The 24,659-nt window shown below is 47.6% G+C and overlaps 4 protein-coding genes across 4 annotated transcripts; all 4 read right to left on the bottom strand.

The window, feature by feature from the left end:
* Window positions 1-879: 879 nt before the first annotated feature.
* On the bottom strand, window positions 880-3,737 carry slc35e4 (solute carrier family 35 member E4). The gene is made up of 3 exons (XM_068752723.1): window positions 3,675-3,737; window positions 2,046-2,651; window positions 880-1,424 (listed from the first exon to the last, which is right to left on the bottom strand). The coding sequence occupies exons 2-3, from the start codon at window positions 2,632-2,634 to the stop codon at window positions 880-882; spliced, it is 1,134 nt and encodes a 377-aa protein (XP_068608824.1). The 5' UTR covers window positions 2,635-2,651; window positions 3,675-3,737.
* A 2,326-nt stretch (window positions 3,738-6,063) lies between these two features.
* On the bottom strand, window positions 6,064-13,309 carry osbp2a (oxysterol binding protein 2a). The gene is made up of 14 exons (XM_068752722.1): window positions 13,149-13,309; window positions 12,666-12,871; window positions 9,905-10,149; window positions 9,623-9,791; window positions 9,175-9,298; window positions 9,035-9,101; window positions 8,796-8,933; window positions 8,462-8,707; window positions 8,243-8,363; window positions 8,061-8,164; window positions 7,626-7,721; window positions 7,076-7,260; window positions 6,739-6,959; window positions 6,064-6,206 (listed from the first exon to the last, which is right to left on the bottom strand). The coding sequence occupies exons 1-14, from the start codon at window positions 13,307-13,309 to the stop codon at window positions 6,064-6,066; spliced, it is 2,226 nt and encodes a 741-aa protein (XP_068608823.1).
* Window positions 13,310-14,443: 1,134 nt separating this feature from the next.
* Window positions 14,444-20,762, bottom strand: atp6v0a2a (ATPase H+ transporting V0 subunit a2a). Its single transcript, XM_068753010.1, has 20 exons — window positions 20,652-20,762; window positions 20,365-20,443; window positions 20,139-20,236; window positions 19,815-19,952; window positions 19,621-19,718; window positions 19,390-19,516; window positions 18,828-18,910; window positions 18,655-18,748; window positions 18,370-18,582; window positions 18,125-18,275; window positions 17,898-18,037; window positions 17,650-17,807; window positions 17,476-17,566; window positions 17,273-17,391; window positions 16,965-17,175; window positions 16,761-16,880; window positions 16,545-16,664; window positions 15,839-15,956; window positions 15,552-15,723; window positions 14,444-15,307 (listed from the first exon to the last, which is right to left on the bottom strand). Exons 1-20 carry the CDS (start codon window positions 20,760-20,762, stop codon window positions 15,205-15,207), a joined length of 2,544 nt encoding a protein of 847 aa, XP_068609111.1. The 3' UTR covers window positions 14,444-15,204.
* Window positions 20,763-22,426: 1,664 nt separating this feature from the next.
* Window positions 22,427-24,246, bottom strand: nfkbil1 (nuclear factor of kappa light polypeptide gene enhancer in B-cells inhibitor-like 1). The gene is made up of 4 exons (XM_068753270.1): window positions 23,969-24,246; window positions 23,712-23,824; window positions 23,172-23,283; window positions 22,427-23,088 (listed from the first exon to the last, which is right to left on the bottom strand). Exons 1-4 carry the CDS (start codon window positions 24,243-24,245, stop codon window positions 22,499-22,501), a joined length of 1,092 nt encoding a protein of 363 aa, XP_068609371.1. The 5' UTR covers window position 24,246; the 3' UTR covers window positions 22,427-22,498.
* Between the last annotated feature and the right edge of the window lie 413 nt (window positions 24,247-24,659).

Here is a 24,659-nt window from a genome sequence, read left to right as displayed (position 1 = left end):
GGCGATTATAATCTGAACCAGCGGCATCAGTCTGACCGTGACGAGAACAGGAGGGACCGGTGCTGTCGACTAAAACACAAAAAGACACGTCAGGAACAAAATAAAGCGCATTTCAACACCAGAGAAAATTTAGAAGCATCTTCTCCCCCCCACACGATGAGAATAAATATCATCTGTTAGAAAATAAAATCATGAAAAGCATAAGTTTCATGTCACAAGAACATTAAAATCAGATGACATTGATTTGAAGAAGCAACCTTGAGTGGACCAGCTTGACTTTCCTTTTCCTTCCTCGACTCCGCAGGGATAAGACGGTTAAAGTTGGGCGACTCTCCTTAGGGAGCGAGTGGACCTAATTATCTCAGAAGGCTGCAGTGAGCGTTTGTAAAAGACGGAACTAGCTGGACCAAATGTGCAGACGCCATCTTTCCAAGCGGATCGTAGAAAATAAAGTCGAGACCTGAAGCTACAGCGAGGTTCATACAGGGCAGGCAAAAACACAGGGCTTAGGCCTCTTAATAAAAATGTGCTTCAGTAGAATAAGAGGCCATGTCTCTGAAATGTCCGTCCATCTCTTCTACCCCTTTACAAAAGTTGTAGCATTTCTATTCAACCACCTCGCAGCTCTTAAACAGAATAATAAATAAAGCTGCATAAGAAAGGGCACTCCTAATTTAGACTTTAAAAATGGCCACTCCAAACATCGATTAGAGATCTTCACAGTGGCGTAGTAAGAGTGACGTATGGATAAGTCATGAGGTATCAAGCAGAGCCGTGTGCTCATCGACAGATGAAGGGGAGACTCGAAACCGTCTCGTCCCAGCTCTTTGAGAAATTCATCAATCCTCTTGTCTTTCAGTATTTAATTCTCCCCTTGATTCAATCCATCTTATCGATCGCCTTGTCTTCGGGTCTCTGGCGATGACGTGCCGGTTCGGGTCCGCCGGCTTTGCCGAAGTGCCCCGCCGCCGCCGCCGCCGCCGCAGTGTGAAAATCCACCCGCGTGGACATCGGAGCGTTCGCCTTGCGCGCATCCAGGCAGCGGGCGATAAACTCCGTGTTCTGATAGACGAGGATCCCGGACAGCGTCAGCACCACGCCGGCCGAGCTGAGGCCGGACGTCTCGTTGCCGAACAGCAGCCGAGACAGCAGCAGGTTCCCCACCGCGCTCAGGTTGCCGAGGATGTGCAGCGTGACGGCGGAGGTGAGGCTGATGACGCAGGAGCTGGATAGGTTGTACATGACCGAGGCCAGGCAACTGAGCAGGACGAAGACCCAGAGGTGCTGGTGGTAGCGCAGCGGCGACTCCAGCGTGGCCCAGTCCTCCAGCAGCAGCGCCGCCACGGCCAGGATGCAGAAGCTGGGGATGGACATCAGGTAGAGCAGGAACACCGAGTCGATCTTCTCCTCCTGGAGCAAAATGCCTGAGGAAACGGGGAGAAGGGCACAGGAAGCCGCTCATTGGTGAACCAGCGAAGCTTCACCAACAGGGGGGAAGCACGAGACGTGTGGAGGGTGAAACATAAACACGTGCAGCGTGAGATCGATAAACACAGAAACAAGTCTAGGACGAATAAATAACGCACCCGAGGTCGGACTGCCCCGCCGGCGCGAACGCAAACGAATAAAAGTGCGTTTGCAGTCCCTCTTTGAAGGCGGGCCGTGAAGGGGCGTGTCGTTCCTCAAGTTTGATGCATTTAGTGACATAACAGGAGGAGGCCCGGTGGCGTAGTGGGTAGCGCTGTTGCTGTATGTTCTCCACGCGGGTGCTCCCCGGGTTCCTCCAAAAACACGCAGCTTGAAGTGAACCGATTATTCCAAATCGCCCGTCGCGTGCGAGTCGTCGTCTGTTTCTAGGTGGCCCCGCGATGCGCTGGCGACTCGTGCGAGGTGTACCCCACCTCTCGCACATAGCAGTTCGTTAAAAGGTTGGCAGTACCTCAGAAGCCGTCTGATAATAATAATAATAACAAAGTAAAACTGTCTGGAATACGCCGGGAGCCGCAGGAAGTCAAACATTTAAACGTCACCAAAGCGCTACTCACTCTGCTGAATGGACTTCACGCTCCTCAGCACGGTCGCCGCAAACACGAAGAAGCAGCCGGTCTGATCGAACTGGACCTCGCCCATGATGCTGAAGGAGGCCCCCAGGCAGATGGGCACCATGGCCACGTATTTGAGGGTGTGGTGCTGCTGGCCCAGGATCAGCGTGGAGATGGCCAGGGTGAAGAGCGGCGTGGTGGTGTAGATCATGTGCGCGAAGGAGGGCTGCACCGAGTTCAGGCCCAGGTTCCCGAAGGCGATGCTGGCGCAGAACGTCAGGCTCAGCAGGAACACCTTGCACTTCGCCCTGGGGGTCAGCTCCTTCTCTCCGGCCCCCCCGCGCCGAACGGCCCTCAGTCTAATCAGGCCGTAGTCCGCCCCGACGGCCGTCAGCATGTGCAGCGCCGACAGCAGCAGCGGGTACCTGAAGTTGTAAACGGCGAATATCCATTTGTTGAGGCTCGAAATGGTGGTTCCCGTCACCAGCCAGACCACGGCGGCGGACAGCAGGTGGAGCTTCTCCGCCGGCGGCGTCCTCCCGCCTCGGCCTTGCAGAGTCGCCTCGCATTTCGGGACGCCATTGCTGATCATGTTCGTACCATGGTCCTCTGTAAAAGGAAAACACGTGACGAGTTCGTCACCTCTCGTTACGGAATATGATTTTTTATGCTAACTGGAAAAGCAAACGTTCCCCTCCTAACCGGATCTGATCTGGATCAGCACCAGAAGGTTCTAGATTGTTCTCGGTATCTTTACACACCAACCATGAAAAGTCAAAGTGAATCAGAGTTGATGTGAATCTTTAACTGATTTTTGAATCCATAAACGGAGTTTTAATATTTCTTCCTGACCTCATTCCGGATCAGATCCAGAAGACATGTTTCATGATGGTTCATATCGGACCCCTTTAGGACTGATTTTTAGTGTATATTTTACAAGATATGATTTTTTAAAATGCCTCCATTATAAGTAAATGGGAAAAAAAAAACAGATTTTATTCTATCCGGATCATTCTCAAAACTTAATGGGATTAAAAATTAGACCAAGACGCACCTTCAGGTAATCCTGCTAACAAACAAACAAACACCGTGAATTTAACCAGAACTAATCAACACACAACACCCCCTTTCATCTTCCACCGCTTTTTCCGCTTTGCGGGTCGAGGGAGTCGCTCCAGCAAACCACAGACGCCTGTGTCTGTTTTTGCACCGCCTCCCTGCGAGAGCGCGATGAGGCATTCAGGTGCGGGAGGAATTACGAGTGCTGTCTGAGAAACACACACAGGACAGGACGCGCCTCGTCTGCGCGACACAAGTCGTTTTATGTGTGACGTTGCTACCGGTTCACACAAAAGCACAAAAAAAAAAAAAAAAAACATTTAGTCTGACACAATTAGACTGAGATATCTTAAGTTTGCTGCCCTTTGTGGCGGACCGAGCCGTCGCTCGACACTGGCGGATTACATGACTTATAGGTCGTGCTAACGTTAGCAAGCCGCCCTCTGTGTGTGTGCAGGCGCTCGTTAGCTGACGTCATGCTACTCCGAACACCGTGCGCGGTGTTAGCATCCGTCCACGCACTGAACGGTAACTTCCGTGTTAGCGACATTCCCCCACGAGCATCGCTTTTACCTCGTTATCCGCCGAGTACCGTGACAGCATCCCCTAAAAATCCCGTCAGTCCGTCACCTCACCGTGTTATTGAGCCAGGCAGCGGCAGCGGACGCACGCGACGCTGATTGGTTGGTTTATTTAAAGGGACATGCCCCTCATTTTAAAACGTGTCTTTACTCGATCAGCGGTGAAACTGGTGCGAGACGCATGCAACATCTGCATGCAACATCTGCCCTGCGCTGGTTTCTACGTGTTGGAGATGAGCCACACAGAAGAATGCGCCCTTGATATTATATGAGGTCACTAGAAAAGCACTCTGGGAGCGCAGACCTCCTCCAAGCAGCTCATTCCCCTCCTAACTGGATCCACATGGTGATCTGGATCATCATCAAAAGGTTCTAGATTGTTCTTGGTATCTTTATACACCAAGAGTACCCTGCTCTGTTCCGTAAGCAGTGTGAAAGCTCACCGAAAGCTCAATTTGACTGTTATAACTCCTCTATAAGTGGTTTATTGACATTTGTAAAACCCTGTCAATCCATGCTACGAAGCTAAGCCTGTACTGTCTGTTTTTAAATCAAAAGCATTATTTTCATTCACAGGGGGCCAGAGCTCGGCGGACCTCCATCTTGGGGACGATGGCACACCAAGCACAAGCGTCCCCGGGTCTGACCAAGGCGAGAGCGCCCCACGGTCGGCTATTCCCGGTGCTACCAGCAGGAAGAGGAAGAAGAAGAGTAGGTCAGATGGCCTTGACCGTTTTTATGAAGCCTTAATGCAACAAAGGACAATGGATGAGGCTGACCGTGTCTGGGACAGGCAGGAGAGTGCGGAGTTCGAGAAATGGCATTGTGAGGCAATGGAGCAGCAGCAGGCCACAACGCAGCAACTTCTGCATATGATGGGAAGTTTTCTAAGAGTTGTAGCCGGTCGTTTCGGTCCTTTGGCCGCTGCTCCAAGAGGAGCATAAGTATCTGGATGAGAGGAGAAACGTCTTCAACCAAACTTAAACAAGCCCGGTTGATGCTTTGTTTTTGTTCTTTGTGATTTATGTACTGTTGTTCTGCAACATAAAAGAGCATAATCACCAAGTCTATGGAAAGTCTATACATTTATTTCCTTAGAAAGCATTTCATTTATTAAAAGATATGTTCCTGATTTCTTTCTTATTATTCAGTAGATCAAAATTTGATTGAAGCTATTATGACCGCCACAAGACATTGTGAGATAAATGCTTAAACTTAGTAAATTAATAACAGATAATTTTCTTATTTTATTTGAGCACCGAGTAAGTAATCTTTACAAGATTATTCGGGACAAAATGTGAGTTTACAGTAAGAGTACACAAGCAGGTAACTGCGGTAGGTGAAATGGTGTTTCACTTTAAAAGTGCTAAACATAGTTTGTTGATTTGGAAACCCCGTCTTAGAATGTACAGCATGTTTATTGACTGCAGGTAAATATAACAGCCTGTATTAGAGCATAAGCATTAAGATAATGTGCTTCATGAATATTATACACCATAACTTATATTCATGTGATTTCCCCATCTAGAGCTGAAGTTGTGACTGACTAATGTGTGCATGTAATTCGAGGTGGTATTTTGTTACTGTGAATAAATGATTGATTCAATTTCTATTACGGTAGTCTTACTAATTACAGGCCAAAAACAACCAGGCATCCATACATGTCCATACGAAACGGTGAACTAAATTAGAATTAGATTAGATTGATTAAATTATTGCGCTTTATCAAGATGATTAATTATGAATTTTTCCATATATTTCTATAATCTACAGAATTTCAGTTTGGCTGTAATGATTTCCAGGTAATCCCTACTTCATTACACAGTCAAGGCAAAAAGACAAATGATCAGCATAGCGTCTCCGTTATCTCCGATTGTACTTTCATAACGTGTGCAGATTCTTGAGAGATACATCTAGAATTGAGCCATTAAAATGCAGCATAGGTCACTATATCTGTGAATTATTTCAAAGATCCTCTAAAGTCCTTAATACAGGCCCGATGGCAAACATACTTGATATTACAACTCGGCAGTCCCAGTTTGTAATTTATGCAAGTCGAAAACTGGAGGGATCATAACATGAAGTCTATATTACAGAGTAAGAAAACATTCATTTCTTTCTCACTCTTTGCCTTCAAGTTACATCTCATCACCTAAACGTGAGTCTCGCCATATAAATAATCGTTTTTTTTCATGGCAATATTTAAGCTCTACTCAAACATTTACATTAAGATTCAGAGTATTCTTCCAATTTATAAAAACAGAGATACGACTGGATTGTTTTGTGCTTCTACTTGTGGTGGTTTATAGCAGTTCTGCTCACACACACACACACCCACACACACACACACACACACACACACACACACACACACACGTCTCTCAGAAGATCTCCGGGCACTGGTTCCAGTCCTGTCGGTCTTTGGCCTCCCAGTAGCCGCCCCTATAGACATAGGTGTCTTCTCTTGTGTAATCGTCTCTCCTCTTCTCAAACCACAGTGGCCGGTAACCCTCGATGTCTCGCCCTAGCGACATGGAAATCATGTTGTTTCACGCCATGACTGGCCGTATTTTTGCCTTTCTTTCACACATGGCTGGATCCGGCAACAAAGCCAGAGATACACTGACCCAAGCTGAAATCTGAAATCACTGCCGTTCATTTGTAATAGTGATGCTGTATTAATGTGGGAAGGAGTGTTATATATTTGGTAAGAAGCATTATGTAAAGTCTATATTCAATGTAAGAATTTTATTGGAAAGACACAATTCACAGAACGTATTACATTATGTGTGTGGATGCTCAGAGCAAGAGAGCCTGTGGTGGAACGTATTTACCTTCCAGGAAAGGAAATGTGCCCAGATGTTGGATATTTACTTGTTACACTATATAATATTTGATGGTTAAGTAATGCTGAAAGCTAAAAGACATTTGCAGAGAATCTCTGAAAGTTTTCTGGAGTTTTACAGCTCAGAATCTTTGCACTACTAGACTATTTAAAATCCTTTTGTTGAGAGTCGAAATAAAGAAGCACAATTTGTCCATTCCCTTGCTCTCACCTTCCTCCAGGGCCTGACTGGCTTGTGCCTCCCGTCTCTTCCTCTCCAGCCTCTGACACTCTTCCAGGCGCTGCTTCTGGACATTTGCTTCGTCCCACAGACCCGCCTCCATGAGCCGCTGGTCCGGACGCAGGCGACTGTCAGTCGGTGCAACGCCATCTTCTGGTTCGTTGAGCGTAAGAGCCAAGGAGGAGAAGAAGTGCATGTTCTCTGCATTGTCTCTGAGAGAGTGAGAGAGACACGAGATAAATGGGCATACAGAAAAAGACGGAGGATAAATCGGAGATGACAGATTGGGAGGTTGAGATAGAAATGTGCTCCAAAAGATCAAACATACGGCAGAGGATACTTCTTCCACAGGAGTTTTGGCGGAAGGGTCTGATAGACCGTCTTCTGTTTGCCTTCAGAGCCTCCGCATCCTTGGCTGCTGTCCACTATTCTGGCACTCTCCATTTTGTCATCCCAAGTCCCTGACATGATGTAACGGGCTGCGCCTTCTCCATCCTCCACCACTCCTGTCACCTAGAGACATCAGAGAAAGTGGCGCTCGCATTTCACTAATATTAATACTTTCATTTCCATTTGCAGAGCTTTCACAGTAAATAATAACAGGACAACCAAATCCACATTTCACGCATCTACATTTATAAAGGACAAAGCATAAAAGATAAAGAATTTAATACACATATCAAGAAGAAATAGAAAAGCACTCAGAGCGCAGACTATATCCGGATCGCTCTCAAAATGTTATGGGACCTAGTTAGACCAAGATCCACCCAGCAGTTACTCTGTAATCCTGCTAACAAACAAATAAACGCCGGGTAAACATTAGACTACAGCGATGCATAATATGTAAAAACAGACTGAAGCAAATCTGAGACACTTACTTTACGGGGGACGTCTCTGGAGAAGTAGCTGTAAGGAGAGAATTTGAGGTGGCAGGTATCCTTGGATGTGTCATTTATAATATCAATGTCCCCAGACTGCCAATAGCAACAGACGAGAAAACAGACGTGGTTTAATTGGATGATGACACGAAGGTCTTCAGTGACACAAAGCAATTAAAGTTATCATATTATGAAAAAAAACTTTTTTGTAGTTTTCCAATAAAAAAATACATGTCCCTATCTACAGATATGGCAGACATAAAACATTTTTTTGCCTTTGCTTTTTTTTATTCTGTGACCAGACGGTTGAAACAGAGCATATACTGCGCAGGCATCCTGATCCGAGTAGTGTTTTAGGAAATAAACTTCAATACTTCAGTGCCAAGAGTAAAATATAGGCCCTTTAAAGTAAGAAAACATACAAGAGAGGCTCACCTGATCAATCCAAAGCTTCCCCACAATAATGTTGTGGACTGTTGAAGTCACTTTGCTCCACACATAGTGGTTTCCACTCGTGTGGAACTGCAGATGAATGTTTCCTACAGAAGACACGCAAACATCAAAAAGGTGCACAACGTTTACAAAAGGCATACAGTAAATGCTTTCCCGTCTCTCACCTAAGGGCACAACGGAAACGTACTTCCCACGGAACTTGCTATCAATAGTGATATGCTGCCACAGGCTCCACCCTCGCTGTGATGTCACATGATGGGCAGCAGCTGGAGGGTGATGGCTGATCTGAGCGCCAACGAGGGACATTTGCTCCGATAAAAGTGCCGTTTTGAGCGTCTGCAAAAAGAAACCTGCGAGGATTTGCGTCCGTTTTTTTGTCTCACCTGCTCGGACACGGAGCGATAGCCGTACTCCTCCAGCCGGTCCAGCTCGTAGGTCTCCCCCAGCAGCGGGTTGAAAGGCTTGGCTGTTCTGTGAACTGTGGTGGAGTAAGAGGAAACGGAAAAGGCAGCCACCAGGCACATCTGCTCCAGCGAGGAATCGCAGCGAGCCGCCCGATCCAGAAGCTCGCTGTACTCCAGATCCTCCGTCAGACGCTGCAGCATGGACAGCGGCTCGTTGAAGTTCACCTGCAAGCACGGCGCAGCAGGAGAAGGCTTCATGTGGGAGGTCGCGTCAGCCCCTATTTACTCAAGTTACTCTCGGCCTTCCATTTACAGGCATGGGAATCCTGGAAAGGTCTTTGCCGATGCAGTTCTTCATGATGCTCCACAGGTTGAGGGAGTAATTGGGTTTGTCTGGAATGCGACTGCGTCTCGTTCTTTGGAGCTGCGTGCGGTTTGTGCCTGATGTTTCCTACAAAAAATAAAAAAATAAAGACAAAATGTAAAGATTTAGTGGCTATAAAACAAGAGGAATGAATTTATTGTATTGGTGTCATCGTGCCCGGGACCTACGTTCTCATTGCGAGCCCAGTCGTTGGGCAGTCCTCCGCTGATCGTACTGTGATTACTCCCCGAGCGCCTGAGAGAAAGCGGCGCCATTTAAATCTATCCCAAGCGGTAGCTCTGTGAGGCTGCGCCGAATGGCGCCTCACCTGTGCTGCGTGTCGACATTAGCGGTCACTGTTATGAATGCTGGGGATTCCTCCATGGCGTCGAAGAACTCTGCCTCGTCAGTCTCATCGCTCGCGTCCACCTCCTGAGACCCCCCCACCCCCCCTGTGGCACGGAGCACAGGACGCAGGAGGATATAGAAACAGATGTGCGTTAGCTCGTCTGGGATTTACGGTCGTCTCTATTGCAGGTGTGTTAAATTGAAGCTATTTAAAATGTTACATGATGAAAAGGGTGCCGACAAAGAGAAAACCTTCACTATGGTTAATGTCAGGGCACTTTAGATGTTTCCTTCTTACACTCAAACTCTAGCCTAAATAAGTTCGCATTAGCTTGTCTAACATTATACTTTAGTACCTTTTGGATGCACCAAATCCTGAGATATACATTTCGGTTGATATCCTTAAGCAGGCAGCGGGTGCGTCTCACCTGTGTAGGAGGTGGGATTCTCCCTCCAGGCTCTCTCTAAGCTGTTGTGCTGTTTGGCTAACTGCTCGATGGTCTCCTCCAGGTGGTGGCGCTGTTCCCTCTCATGCTGTAGGACCTTTTGCCACCTCCGACTGTGAGATTCCGCTACGTCCAGAAAGTCGCGACAAGCCTGAGGTGCGAACACAACAAGGCCTCAGGCTGCATTTCCCTTTACTCTGAGCCCTACTGGGTGTCCCCGTTACGACGCCCGCCCCGACTCGGGCCGGCATTACGGGGACTCACTTTGATCATAGCATTGGAGGTGATGCGGAAAAGGGTCGCCCGCTCATTCACGGTTTTCACTTTATCTGTGCCGTCAGTAGATCCTCGCAGTTCTTCAAGTTCGCTGAGGGAGCGCTGGAGGGCGGCGCCGTGCTTTCCTATCAGCTCATTACAGGTGCTCAGGTCATCTAGCTTTCCCGCCAGAGCCTTGAGCACCCCTTGGGTCAGTGCTCGGTCCTCCTGAGGTCCTTCATCTCCGGAGTCATCTTCACACAATGACAAAAAAAGAAAGAAAAGAAAAGTGAGACTCAATGTGAACACTTGAAAATACAGATATTCTCTGTGAAATAATGATGGGCGACACGACGCTGGGAGATTCGTTTCTCACCTGGCATGTTGGGAAACACGTTTTAAATTTAGAATGAGAGTGAGAGAAGGTTTATGGGGAATGGCGGAGGATAATAAGCCCTCCGCTACGAGACCAGAAAGCTGTGAATGAACACCGTTGCCCTGGAAACGTAGGCCTGTGCTTTCAGGAAGCGAAGCTATTTTTAGAAGAAAACGCGAGAAAAAAGATGACGCACTTCTCTTTTCAGCCTCACTGCTGACAGACTTCGGTATTTGAGAGGGAAATAAATCCCTCTAGACAACGTTACAGAAAACCAATGACAGATATTTGAAGCACTTGAACTGCAGAGTTGTTGTTTTTTATTTCTAATAATGACCTTCTTTAAGTGAAATGAAAAAACAGTTAGGCAAAAACTAATTTTTATCTGTCTACTTCATCGACTTGTACATCAAAGCAAAACCACTATTATGACGTCATTATTTGTAGTAGAGCCTAAACGTAATCAGGTTTCATGCATTAACTTGCACACATGTCCTTGGAATTTCTCCTGACAAATACGAAACCCATTCCGGTCAATAAGACCTTTGAAATTAAGGGAATTTTCTGCACTGAATATGCAACCGTTCCTGCAACGCTGCATAAATCACTTGTATTTAGACGAGGTCACATAATCACCGCTCAGCTTTTTGCATCAGAATCAACAAAGTGTATTCTATCTCCTACATTAACATTTTTAATTTATTGTTATTTTGCATCTGTGGAGTAATTTATTTATATTTTATTTGTATTGTTAATTGTGGATGATTTATGTACGAAGGACCTTCAACGGAAACAAGACCGCAAGGGCTTTTTTGAAATGCTCCTCTTAGACAGGATGTTTGACTGTATTTGTACTGTAATACATACTACTGTGTGACTGTACTTGTACTGTAATACATGCTACTGTTTGACTGTACCTGTACTCTAACATTCTATCTAATAAATATATTCATCATCATCAACTTCGAGGCTACAGTGGGCTACTGACCTTATTGGCGTGCTAATACGGTACTTTTCACGTGATGAAACTAGTGACTCATCGCTGAGTCATGAAAACACACACACACAGACGATAGAAGAAGAAGAAGATACAGCGAACTCGGTGTAGGAAGCAAGCATCAGACAAAAATGAAGATTGGAATATGCTAAAAGCGAAACATAGCAGAAAAGCTGCACGGCTTCCTGCTTTGAAGCACTTGGTAGATGTGTGTGTGTGTGTGTGTGTGCGTGTGTGTGTTCTCCACTGGAAACTATAGTATTACACTCTCTGACAATTTGAGTGAAGAAAACAGAATTGCCAGTTTACAAATACATTTGCGAGATAATAAAATATACTTTAATCAATGGAAACAATCAATACAGAACGTACAGCGGCGACAACACAGCGTAGCACAATCTCTGAACGGTGGCAAATAATCCGAGGCTGCGGGGAAAATGTTCTCAGCTCCCTGAATCCTGTTAAGTACTTTGGCTGTGATCACCGCCGATGAGGCAAAGTCCATTATAAAGCAATGGCAGCGGCAGGATAAGCGTCTCAGCCCTCCGTCAAAAAGTGCTCCATATTTATTTTATTATTCCATTAAAACAAATCCAATCAGCACAAGACACTTTTATCGTACTCCGTGTAGGCACACATTTTTACAACAATCAAAAAACACACACACGGACACGCCTCCATCTTTATGCTCGTTCTGCTCTCACTAGCGTAACGGTCGCATTACTTACAAGCTGACACTCATTCGCAAGGCTCGCACTGCCGTCTGTCTCCCTGTTGTCCACAAGGTGGGTGCGTGGGGGGGAAAAAAAATAAATAACGTTTTCAATGAAAACCCTCACAGCCGCTCTCGTTTTTTTTTTAGCCCTCCATTCACCGGAACGGAAGGAGGAGTCATCAAGAAGGTCGTTTCATTCAGGAAAGGAGACGAGAGGCGGGGAGGGAGGGATGGCGGATGAATCAGAGAGAGAGAGAGAGAGAGAGAGAGAGAGCGACTAGACAGTGGCACCCAGAACCTTAATGCAGAACATAACATAACATAATTTAACATAATAATAGAATAGAATAGAAAAACGTAAAGTAATAACGAGGTAAATGTCTGTACCCCCTAAAAATCTGTGGTAAATTATAATGGACATAATGAATTAAAACTCAAGAAATCAGCACAGAAGGATCAACACTGCCCTCTTGTGGGGTTTGGTTTGTGCTACATGAATAAAGCGTTTGCGTTTCAGGTTGTGGTCGTCGCTGCGGAGTCTCTTTCATCCAGGTCACGGTTATTCTTGAAGGCTACATCGTAAGCAGACTGGGATCTTTTCTGTCCACCAGTAACGTGTTTGCTTCCCCAAACATTAGAAACCAGCTGAAAATGACGTTAAAACGCGAATTCAAAATGTCACCTGAGTGGTGCAGCAGCTGAGAGGCGTTGACCTTGGCTTGCTGCAGGGCCGACAGCCATCGCTGGTACTCTCCCTCCGAGGTGGACTTGAGGTGGTAGCTTCGGCCTCCGCTGGTTAACACAAAGTGGCAGGTGTCCCCCGCCTCGATGTGCGCTGTTGCCATGGGAATGGTGCCCCGGCAGGTGTGTGCCATCTCTGCATGAGTCCTGAGGAGCAGCAAGCAACATCGGCAATCTGTAGTCAGCACTTTGCATATAATGTACTTTTGTTTGCTCGATTTGTTTATATTCTGTTTAATGTTGTTTTTGTTTTTTTGATGAAACATTTATATTTATTTATATTTTATCTAATTTATTTTCAGGTTCCTCTTTTAATGTCTGTATTGATTTGCTGTTTTTATTTTATGTACGCATGTAAAGCGACTTTGCGTTTTTAGAAAAGCGCTATATAAATAAAATGTATTATTATTATTATTATTATTACCTGTAGTAGGACAGCAGGCCGTTACTGAGGACGAACCACCGCCGCTGGTAGCCCTTCAGGTAATTGGTCCATTTGAAGAGCCAGCCTTTGCAGGTGTCCGAACACGGAAGGTGGAGTCCGGGGAGAACCGGGGAGGGCAAGCGCCTCGCCAGCTCGTTCATGTCCCACGGGAACGTCACTCCAGCGGGCCGGACGCCGAGCTGGTTCCGGCTGAACAGCTGGAGCGTTAGCGTTAGCGTTAGCTAGCCCGCCCGCCCTCCGCCAGCGTGATCCAGCTGCACCGAGTCCTCCGGTGATGCTAACGGACCGTTAGCTTGCAGCTGTCCGTTAAAGCAGCGCACCTGAACTCTCAGGTAGTTCTGCGGCGGCGGTGCGGTACCTGGTGCGGTACCTGGTGCGGTACCTGGTGCTGTATCATCGGGGCTCAGGCAGCAACGGAACGGGTTTGGACGGTACTTTGCCTGCAGGTGGATGTGAGGGAGAGGCGCGCAAACGATGACGTCATCACAGTGATGAAGCAGATCCCCGTGCGTGTATTCTGTTATTGATCAGTAAAAAATAATATTAATTTAATTATCAGGACAAATAATACAATAATCCGTTTAGAGATTACATTTCTAAACAAACTATCTAAAAAAAAGAAATATAAAATAAATTGTTAGATTTTATTTTTATTTCCATGTGTGCACTATGACCAGTGCCACAAAAATAAGTTGTATTGCTTCTGTAGGCCTTTCTGTTATAAGATCAGTTTACTTTTAATTGCAGTTTGTCTTCCACGGCACCGGTCCAAGATGCTCTTCAAGATCTGCTCTAGATCTGCGCCGCCCTCGTAGTCGGGTGGAAATGTAATTTCGCTGTGTGTGTTGTGTATAGTATTTCAATAGCAATCTCAAAAATAAAATGTCTTATTTTCTATTGATAGCTTCATGACAAATCAATATTATCTAGTTCTTGTACAAAAATATAATACCCCTGAGCAAATTATTCACTTTGATTTTTAACATGTTTTTTATATTTTTTTTAAAACCAGGTTTGAGCTCAATTCTTTTGCAATGTTCTACACTTGAATTAATCAAATTTAATTATAATCAGTTATTAATTTTCAGTTAATCGATGTTCTCTTCCAAGTATAATTAAGATAATAGTTTAAATAAAACTTATTGGTAGAATTTCTCACAAATGTAGTGCCTTGTCAAAACGTGAATTCTCACTTGGGACATTTTGTTGATGATTGAACACATCGGTTAACAATTAGGCCAGTCACAAACAAACAGTTCATTTATTGACCTTTCTTTATTCAACACATCAAAAGGGTAAAATATTAGACTATTGTACAGACAATAAATAAATGAGTAATTATTTAATTAGAACAAATGCAACGAGCAGTATCAAAGAAAGTCCTACAGCTTCTTGACTTATTCTGGGTTATAAGGAGGTTACACTTAAATAAATGCATTCATAAGTAAATAAGCAAACGGCTAATAGTTGATTCTTTTCATTTGGCATCATCACAGTTCTCAGTGAAAACATTTTATTGTACAATCATTTCTGCAAAGTGCTTTGTGACAATCTGCCACACAAAAACGGGTTGTAATAGATGTTCTACCTTTGTATTCTAAATTCAGGTGAAACAGGTTTTTATCTCCATTTAAAATAAAACATGGCATCCTCAAATGACTTTCTATGGCACTAAATCAGGATGCTTGATATGCTTCGTCGGAACATCTGTGAACTTTACACCGCACCATTTAACTGTTTGCTGTAAATTCCTTGTAAATAATTAAAATATTTCAATCCAGCCAACTGCTGTGACAGCTCGCGTTAAGCGTTAGCTCAAAAACAAACACATTTGGAGACACAGTCTATTCAAAGGTTTGCTGGGTACAGCAGTAAGGCAGTCAGCATGGCCGATGACGCTTAAAAAAAAATCATCATGGTGAAAAACGCCGCTACAAGAGTGAGCTTCGATCCGTTGTCATCCTCGTCACAGTGCGAATTGTTTCAGCTCACAGAGTCTGCCTCCATTCTTATGCAAACTAGCAGAGTCCTATTTTTAAAGCAAGCCGTCTTGTTCAAAAATGGACGGCAGGAGGGAGAAGTCGAAGGGCGCGAACTTGACCCCGGCTCCGTGGTAAAATTTATTCTGAAACTCCACCCTGGAACCAAATTAACACGCAAACGAGAGCGTTTCAATTCAAACAGAATGAACATCAAAAGAAAAGCTGCAGACAGAAAACTGAATAAAGATCTGCGTGTGTTTATTTGACTTAAAAATGGTGTTTATTCTATTAAATCAAGAACTATATCTGGCTTAAAAGAAGGAAAAGACACAATTGAATCTATGAATAGAGCTGATAACGATTATTGGATGATGTCATGATCCGAGGCGTGGCGACCCACCAGTGAAGCCGGAGAGCGTGGAGGAATGCTGATAACCCTTCCATGACGAGCAGGATGGTCACGGTAAGCGTGGCGAAGAGGCCGAACACGGGGACCAGAAACACCACCCCGACTCTCGCGGTGATCCGGAACCCGAGGCGCATCACCATATCCCACAGCACCTCGGACAGCTCTGAAAGCAAAGACGTCCGTGCCCACGTGGGACATACGTATGGACAAACCGCTCTGGACTAAAACAGGAAGCGGAACCCGGCTCAGGCTGCGCTACGTTCTCTCCTTTCACTTACGGGCATGAGCCAAACTGAGCGCCCACAGACGCAGGTAGGAGGCCGTGTTGGAGATGCAGCCCAGGCAGTACTCGATGGTGTGGATGGCCTGGTACAGGAGCGCATCCCCAAAGTCAAACTGCAAAGCGGTTCAGAGAAGACGCCTCATCATTTAAACTGATGAAAGCTTACGTCACATGCTTTCTAAACTGGTTCTAAATTGCTTCACCAACCATGAAAAGCTAAAATGAATCAGACTTGATGTGTGTTTTCAACTGATTTTTGAATCTGTAAATGGGATTTTCAACGTTAAAATGTAATATTTTTTCCTAAGGTCACTCTGGATCCCATCCGGATGAAATTCGGTGGTGAGACAGAGACCCCCACCCTACATGATTGTGCCAAATTCCATAAACATTGGTTAATAATCAACTCAGATATTGAGGAATAAAATTTTGAAGCTCCATTGACTGCAATGCTAATGAAAATGTCAAAGTGATCCAGAATCCGGGATCTCTTCTGGATCATCACCAAAATGTAATCATCTCTTCCCGGTAACATCCCTAACATTTCCCGAGAACTTCGTCCAGATGCGTCCACAACTTCATGGAGATATATCAACAACGGACGGCGACGCCAGTCCTGCATCGTGCAGCATTGCAAAGCAGTAATTATTAGCACCGTACCTTATTGGATAGTGAACAATGACATATAAAAGATGTGTGACCTGTCTGGGGAGAGGTTCTCTGCTGGATATTTCATCAACTCCTTCCTCCTCTTCCTCATCGTCATAAGATGGTGTTGTGTAATTGTCATCCTCACTTGCACGCCTCACCCTCTCATAACCCTGAGACAGAATTGATGTTCACGTTGAAGAGACGCGCTTCAATGTACAGTAAATATTAATTCAGAACATTAGTTCATGCGTAGTATTTGTGCGTACTCTGCGTCGGCGGAGGCCTTTGCCTCCACGGTACAGCCAGTACAAGTACACGGGTTTTCCCAGCAGCAGCACGGGAACGGATAGCATCGCTATCACGACCAGAAAAATCTGCAGCCCAGCCTGTAATCAAGAAAAGCAAAGGAGCATTCGCAAAAGTTCAAGATCAATCTCAGACGATACACACACACACACACACACACACACCTGTCCCGGGTACAGTGGAGGGATATTCTTCCCCTGCATGACGAACATGTTGATGAAGTGAATGAGGATGCTGGGAGCTTTACTGGAGTCTCGCACGCCGTACGCCAGCCATTTGTAGAAAATCATGAAAACCAGGTAGCCGAAGAGACAGAGTAGGAAGAGCAGCTCGGGAACGAAGAGCAGACAGACGTTGAATTTCTGTCGGAAGTGCCTGAAGGGAGGGGGGGGCGGACAAAGCATTAGAAGGTGGTGACGAAGATCTCCCCTCATCATCGCACAGTGTCAACCCGTCATCCCAAATCACTCACAAGTAGTTGAAAACGCTCAGCACCACTCCGAAACTCATGTGGACCACCCCGATTACAACGGACATCTTCATCTTGTAGGAGTTGAGGAAGGACAGTCGGTTCACGGCCAGTTTCCAAATCTGATGGAGCATCGAGAGGCCTCTAAGTTTAAGCGACACAACGACGAGTCGTGTAAATGAAACGTCCCGAGTGTCTCCGCTCACAGGATCGATGCCGAAAGGGTACGGCCCGCCGAAGACGCCACTGACGTTGGGGTCTAACGCGAGCACGGCGTTTCTCTGGAGGGTTTTGTTTCTGCAGCGTAAAGCAGACGTCATTACAAACACACACACACACACACACGCACACTGGAGAGACACGCCTCCACGACGACTCACGTCCACTGCTGGCTCGTGAACATCGCCTTGACGCTCCAGCCAGAGCCGAAAAGGTCGAGCGACTTGGAGAAGCAGTCGTTGTAAATGAGCCCGGTGTAGATGGAGAAGAGCCCCATCATGAGGATGATGTAACGCCCGTTGAAGAAGACGGCCCAAATCTGAGAGCGACCGAGACAGTGCTGAAACCGACCCATCATTATGGCGGCGACGAGGCGTCCACAGTCCGCCCCCCCGCCCCCCCCCCCCACCTCATTACTGGATCGCGTCTTCTTCTGCTTTTTCTCCCGCAGCACCATCCACAAGGCGAAGAAGCTCATCACCATCCCGTGGCCGAAGTCGCCGAACATCACCGCGAAGAGGAAGGGGAAGGTGACGACGGTGTAGGGCGCTGCCAGGGGGGCGGAGCATTTCAATGCACCTTCCAGTTGAACTTTTAAAGCTGATTCTTTACAATGAAGTCGGCGCGAGCTCTTACCTGGGCTCACCTCGCGATAGTCTCCGACCCCGTACGCCTCCACGATGCCCTGAAACCCGCGCGTGAACTTGTTGGCCCTCAACAGCGTGGGTGGGGGGTCGCCGCTTGGAATGCGGTTCACAAAGGACGGCACGGTGGCGTCGCCTTTCCTCTGTGACGAGACGGCAACGTAAAGCGGCTGCGGCGGCGTCGATACATTTTGACAGTCGATGCTTTTTTTTTTTTTTTGGTTAAATGTTCCTCACAGAGCCCTCCTCCAGCGCCCCGCGCAGGTTGGCCAGGTCGCTCACGGGACACCACACCTCGGCGATCAGACACTTGTTGGTGACGTCAAAGCTGCAGAGATTCAGGATGTGGTAGACGGCCTTCATCTTTTTCACCCGCGCGACCCGCGCGTGGGCCGACTCCGAGGCCTTCTGCAGGACCTGCCTCAGGTAGTCGTCGGTGCGGCGCAGCACCTGGAGGAAGGCGACAGCGACAGCTTTCTGCCTGAGGCGGGTTAAATGGGGGGGGGGGGGGGGGACACCTACGTTGTTGAGGTCTTGGATGCGAGTCCTTAAGCTGTCCAACACATCTGCCCGCTCCTCATCGTTCTCAGGGTGTGGATAAAGGTGGCAGTGGTAGCTGGGGGGGGGGGGCAAAAAAAAAGAAAATGAGGACACGGCCGGTGAAACGTCTACGAGAACGAGTTCAGAGTTCTTACCAATCACAGATCTTTTGAACTTTCTGTCCAATCTGGTCTCCCCAGAAGGAGATGAGGAAGACGACGCTTTTGCTGATTTCACCCTGAAATTACAGATCAGTTGTTAGTCGGATGAGGACACGCCCACTTTTTATTGGTTGGTTTTATAAGGCGAAAGGGTTTGTTTGATTAAAAAAAAGATTTCCATTCTGCATTTTAACAATCAAGTGTTTTCACAGATGATTTATGAATTAGTTATTTACTCTTTTTATTTCTATTTTTTGTAAATATACGTTTGTTTACTTTATTTTCTACTTTGTGGATACATCTGGTTAATTTTCTAATTATTTTCTATAAAAAAATAAATAATATATATGTTTATTTACTATTTTAATTTTCTATTTTCTGTAGATATGTATTCAATGTATGTTAGGGATATGGTTTATTGAGTAGTGGAGAAGGGGTAGGTTTAAATAAGCCAATGCTTCATCCTACTCCTTTTCGGACATGTTTTGTTCATATTATTATTATTCGACTCAGCGGCCCCTTTGAAAACATCGCGACGTACGCATTCTACACTCACGGTGTCGAGGTCGGCGAGGTTTTCGTCCACCTCTGCGTAGCTGAGGATGGTGTAACCTTTACACACCCTCCACAGCATCCGCTCAAACGCCTCCACCTTCCCCCGCTGGATGAGACCCGACACGAACCTGCGGTGGAGAGAGCGATCGGGTCAGGCTGGAGCTTCGTGTTCTCGTTCACACGGCCCCCCCTTTTTGGTTGTGGACGCAGACGCGGTTATTCGTCAGCTCACCCCAGCTTTGCTCCGAGTCTCTGCATGCCGGTGCTTCCCGTCACAGAGTCCGTCTCCACGGTGGGGAACTCTTCGTACTGCGGACCGAGAGCCTCACGCTAACGATGAAAGAGGAGCACGTTTCGTTCGTGGTGTAATAATAGTTATTATTACACCACGAAGCCAAATGAGCATCTGAGCAGAAGCGCACGCACCCTGGAGCGGCTGTGCATGAAGGTCCGTGTGATTCTCAGCATGTGCGTGTACTCCGTGAGCTCCAGGAGGTTCCTCTGCAGCTTCTCCTTGTTTCGGGCCACCTCGCTGAGCTCCGCCTCCAACCTCTGGAGCTGCTCCTGAACATCAGCAGAGAGCGGAGCCTCGGTTCAGAGGGACAGCTGAGAACGACGACTCGGAGTCGTCGGATCACAAGAAGAGTCGCTGCCGAACCAGCCATTAGTTACTTTTGAAAAACGGCACAAAAGGTGGGTGCACTTTACAGCCGGAGTCGACCGTTTCCATAGATTTGAAATGACACTTGCCATGATCTCGAGGACTTGTCTGGGGGGTGGAGCGGGGGGGCTCTCATCCTCCTCCGGGACGGTGATGTTGGCCTTCTGAATCTCCCGCAGCAGGTATCCTGCCCACAGGCAAAACGCCGACATTGAAGTTCACTCCGCTCACTAAACCCATGATGGATTCGGGTCTATTCTCGGGCTACAACCACGTGGCGCGTCACCCAGGTGCGTCACCCAGGTGCTCCCTTACCCAGAATCCTCTCCATCTCCTCGCATCTCTTGATTTCGCTGACGAAGCGCCGCTGGAATGAGCTGACACTTGGGTTGAGCTGAAACCACAAGAGTGTCAGACACGAATGAATGAGTGTAATTAATAGTAAATTAAATAAAACGACGCCCTGCCAAACGACGGACAGAGAGACAGAAACAGACAGACAGATAGAGATAGATAGAGAGAGAGACACAGACAGATGTGAGACACAGACAGACAGACAGAGCGATAGACACAGATAGATAGAGAGAGAGAGAGATACTCACATCTCGGAACTCGACCAGCCCCATCTCCCCCAGCTCGCTGATGCAGTCATATTCAGCGCCGGACTGCAGGAACAATTGTGCCAAGCACATCTCCTCACTCCGAAAGACCATTTTTGTCCTCCTCCTCCTCCTCCTGCTCCTCCTCCTCCTGATGCTCCTTTATGACGAGCCTTTAGCCTTTAATGAACCTGGACGAAGACGCGTTCACCGGCTACACGCGAAAATAGGACATCTCAGTTTTCAGCCAGTCGGTGCGTGGCTTTCAGCCCCTGAACCAATTAACGCCCCCCACCCCCACCCCCCCGACCGATGATCAATTATCGCCTATTAATAATGAACGACTTCCCCGCCGCTTCAGACAAAGACAGCCGCCTTCCCCTCATGCGCCTTCTGCGTCGGGCCGCGTCATTCTGGAGGCGCTTTACCGCGCGCACCTGTCATTACGGTGCAGAAGCACGGAGCCGGCGCGACGCACCAGGCCCGGAAACGAGCAACCGGCAACCGGCAACATAAAGCAGCAACCGGACGCCGAGACGACCGACGTAGAGAAGAGATCAGCCCCGTCTGAAATAGACGACGGCCGCCGGTCGCGCTGCGTCGCCCGGCGATTTGGCTCAGATTTGCGTCTCCGTGTTGCCAGATAGTGTCGCATCCTCCGAACGAGTCGCGTTATCTTTCAGTGCATTGAACGTCATTAAAGCGTGGTTTTAGGGGGGGGGGTCTCTAAAAAAGAATGCAACTCAAGGAAAACCCCACAAATTACTAACCTCTGTATTTTAACAAAGGCTATTAAAGAAATAAATAGCCTTGTATTTGATTTTTTAATGCGAGTCTTAAATTAACAACAAAGGGGGTTATCTTAGAACCTGGCAGCCACCGCATCGTCTCATTCTGTTCCATCACTGAAAACAGGCCGAGCGTCTGTCCTTTTGTGTACAATCCTTTATTTCACACACTGGTTTTATAAAGTATGTTAGTTCCTCGGTGTTTATGACGCACTTCCCCAAATGACGTATCATTTACCCGCATATTTTAAATTGTGTTTCGCCTGAGAACACCGGATACCCTTATTTTAAATCGGCCACTCAGACTAACAGAAGCTTCTCTATTGTAGTGAATGCAAAGTACCATTTTAGAGAATTCAATGTTAACATGTTAAATGCTAAGCAACCAAGTGTTCATTAACCAGAATAGGACTGCTCTGGATTGTAATAAAGTACGACAAATATATTCCTGAACCAAGACCTGTCCCCAGACCGATCGTTAGACCATCAAAAATTATGCCACATTTATTTTTTACTATTAGCTACACTAATGGTGCGTTATGTACGACAGTATTTTCCCTGAGGAACCGTTCACTCACCTTCACGCACGCAAAGCACCGGCCACTAACACGCGTTTGGGTTTGGTTTACACTGACGTCACAAGACCACACCAGATTGTACATATGTGTATTTTTAATTTATTGTTATTTTGCATCAATTGAGTAATTTATTTTTATGTTATTGGTATTGTTAAACGTCGATGGTTTATGTACGAAGGACTTTCAACGGAAACAAGACCGCAAGGGCTTTATTGAAATGCTCCTCTTAGACAGGACGCTTGACTGTACTCGTACTGTAATACATGCTACTGTGTGACTGTACTTGTACTCCAACATTCTATCTAATAAATATATTCATCATCATTTATGCTTTTTTTTTTAAATAGGTATAAATAACACCTGAAAAGAAAGACACTTCACGAGACAAACTTTTATTTTAATGTTTCCTCCTCTCCAGGTTGTAAGACGTTTCTCACACACACACACACACACACACCCGACCCGATGAAGCGCTTTGAAGTCCTCACTTTGAAGTCCTCAGACTCTGCACCAGCCCGTTGAGCTCCTGCGACAGCGCCGTCACCGTGTCCAGCACGCGCCGCTTGTCCTCCTCGTCCAACCGGGCGCCGCATCGCTGCGCGAACTTATCGGGGTGCCACAGCGTTTGCTGCTTCAGCAGCGCTTTGCGGAACGCCGGCGGGTCCTTCCGGTCCACGCCGTGCAGCATCACGTCCACCATCTCCCGGACGGTGGCGCGCGGCGCCGGCCAGGGGATGTCGTCGTACCGCAGCTTCACGGAGCCGCCGTGGAACGTGGACGCGCACCCCTCCTCGTACCTGCGCTTCTCGGCCCGCCGCGCCTCTTCCTCTTTCCGGCGCCCCCGTTCCAGATACTCCTCGTGCTCCCTCTGCAGCCTCTCGTGCACTTCCTTGTCGCTCTGCGCTCGCCGCTCCCTCTCTTGTTCGCTCGTCCTCCTTCGCCACCCGGAGGACGCCGCCGCCGCCGCCAGTCTCTGAGCCTCGGCGTGCTTTTTATCGAAGTACTCTCTCCGGATACGGTCGGCCCAGTCCCCGTAGTCTTCGTCCTCGTCGTCGACGGGGAGAAAGTCGTCCGCTGTAAAACAGCGACGCAGACGGGGGTTAGGCGCCGCGTGACGTCAGGGACGGGATTCGGGCGTAAAAGGCGTCGCCGCTCACCGTCGAACACGCCGAAGGCTTCACAGAACTCGTCCTCGCATTCACCGAACAGCTTCTCCTGCCACTCGGCTTCAGGGTTCCCTCCAGAAGGGGGCCTCGGCCTGCTCGGAGCCTGAAGCAAAACGCGAGGAAATGATGCAACGCACGCACGCACGCACACACACACACACACACACACACACACACGCACGCACACGCACGCGCACGCACACGCACGCACACACACACACACACACAGACACACGCACACACGCACACACGCACACACACGCACACACACACACAGACACACGCACAGACACACACGCGCACGCACGCACACACACACACACACACAGACACACGCACACACACACGCACGCACACACACGCACAGACACACGCACACACACACACAGACACACGCACAGACACACACGCGCACGCACGCACGCACGCACACACAGACACACACACACGCACACAGACACACGCACACACACACACGCACACGCACACGCACACGCACACACGCACACGCACACGCACGCCTGTAACTACCTCTGTACGCTTCACCCAGTCCAGCATGTCTCCAGGCGTGACTCCAGCCTTGTTGGGGGCGTCCATCGCTTCTGGACAGTTCATTTGGAGAGGAAGAACCAGGTCCCCGTAGGCTGGAGGACGAGGACGAGGACAACAACAACAAACAAACAAAAAACAAACAAACAAACGTTACGGCTCAGAACTCACCTCCCGTTTAAGGACCCTGCTGGACTCACCGCCTGTCCCCTCCCGTTTAAGGACCCTGCTGGACTCACCGCCCGTCCCCTCCCGTTTAAGGACCCTGCTGACGGCGACGTGCAACGCCGTGTCCCCCCTCCGGTCTTTCCGGAGGACATCGGCTCCGTGTTTGAGCAGCAGCCGCAGCACGGCGTCGTCCCCCCGGGAGCAGGCCAGGTGCAGCGGGCTCCTCTCCCTCTTGCCCCGGGAGAAGTTCACGTCCAGGTGTCGGTGCTTCCGCAGGTACGACTTCAGCTCCAGTAAACTCCCCGCCTCCACGAAGCTCCACGCCCGCTTCTGTTTGTGAGACGCCATGTCGGTCCGGGACTGGGCTGTTTTTATAAAGCGGATATGACGTCAGTCTGTGGCGTCCGCTCATATGGTCTGTCTTTTTTTTTTTATAACTCCGGCGTCAGAAACAACTCGGATAGAAAGGTTCCGGGCGCAGAAGGTTCCGGCCACTAGGTGTCAGTATTGATTATCTTTCTAAATCAGACATCCTTGTCTTTATTGTCAATTGTTACTCTCAGGACAATGTTACCATCTATTTCTATTTAGTTCATATAAATAATATCTATGTCAATAATTTATTTGTGATGGTTTATGTTGTTATCATTGATTTTAACCGTTACCTTACCTTACGTTAAGGGACTGCAGCTGAGCAGCCAAGGTCTCTCTCGTCCTCAGCATCTTTTCCAGATGACACCCATCCAGACGATGTAATTTACA

This window comes from Brachionichthys hirsutus, chromosome 19 (assembly GCF_040956055.1).
Source record: "Brachionichthys hirsutus isolate HB-005 chromosome 19, CSIRO-AGI_Bhir_v1, whole genome shotgun sequence".
Classification (NCBI taxonomy): Eukaryota; Metazoa; Chordata; class Actinopteri; order Lophiiformes; family Brachionichthyidae; genus Brachionichthys; species Brachionichthys hirsutus.
This window is presented reverse-complemented; position numbering and strand designations above follow the sequence as displayed.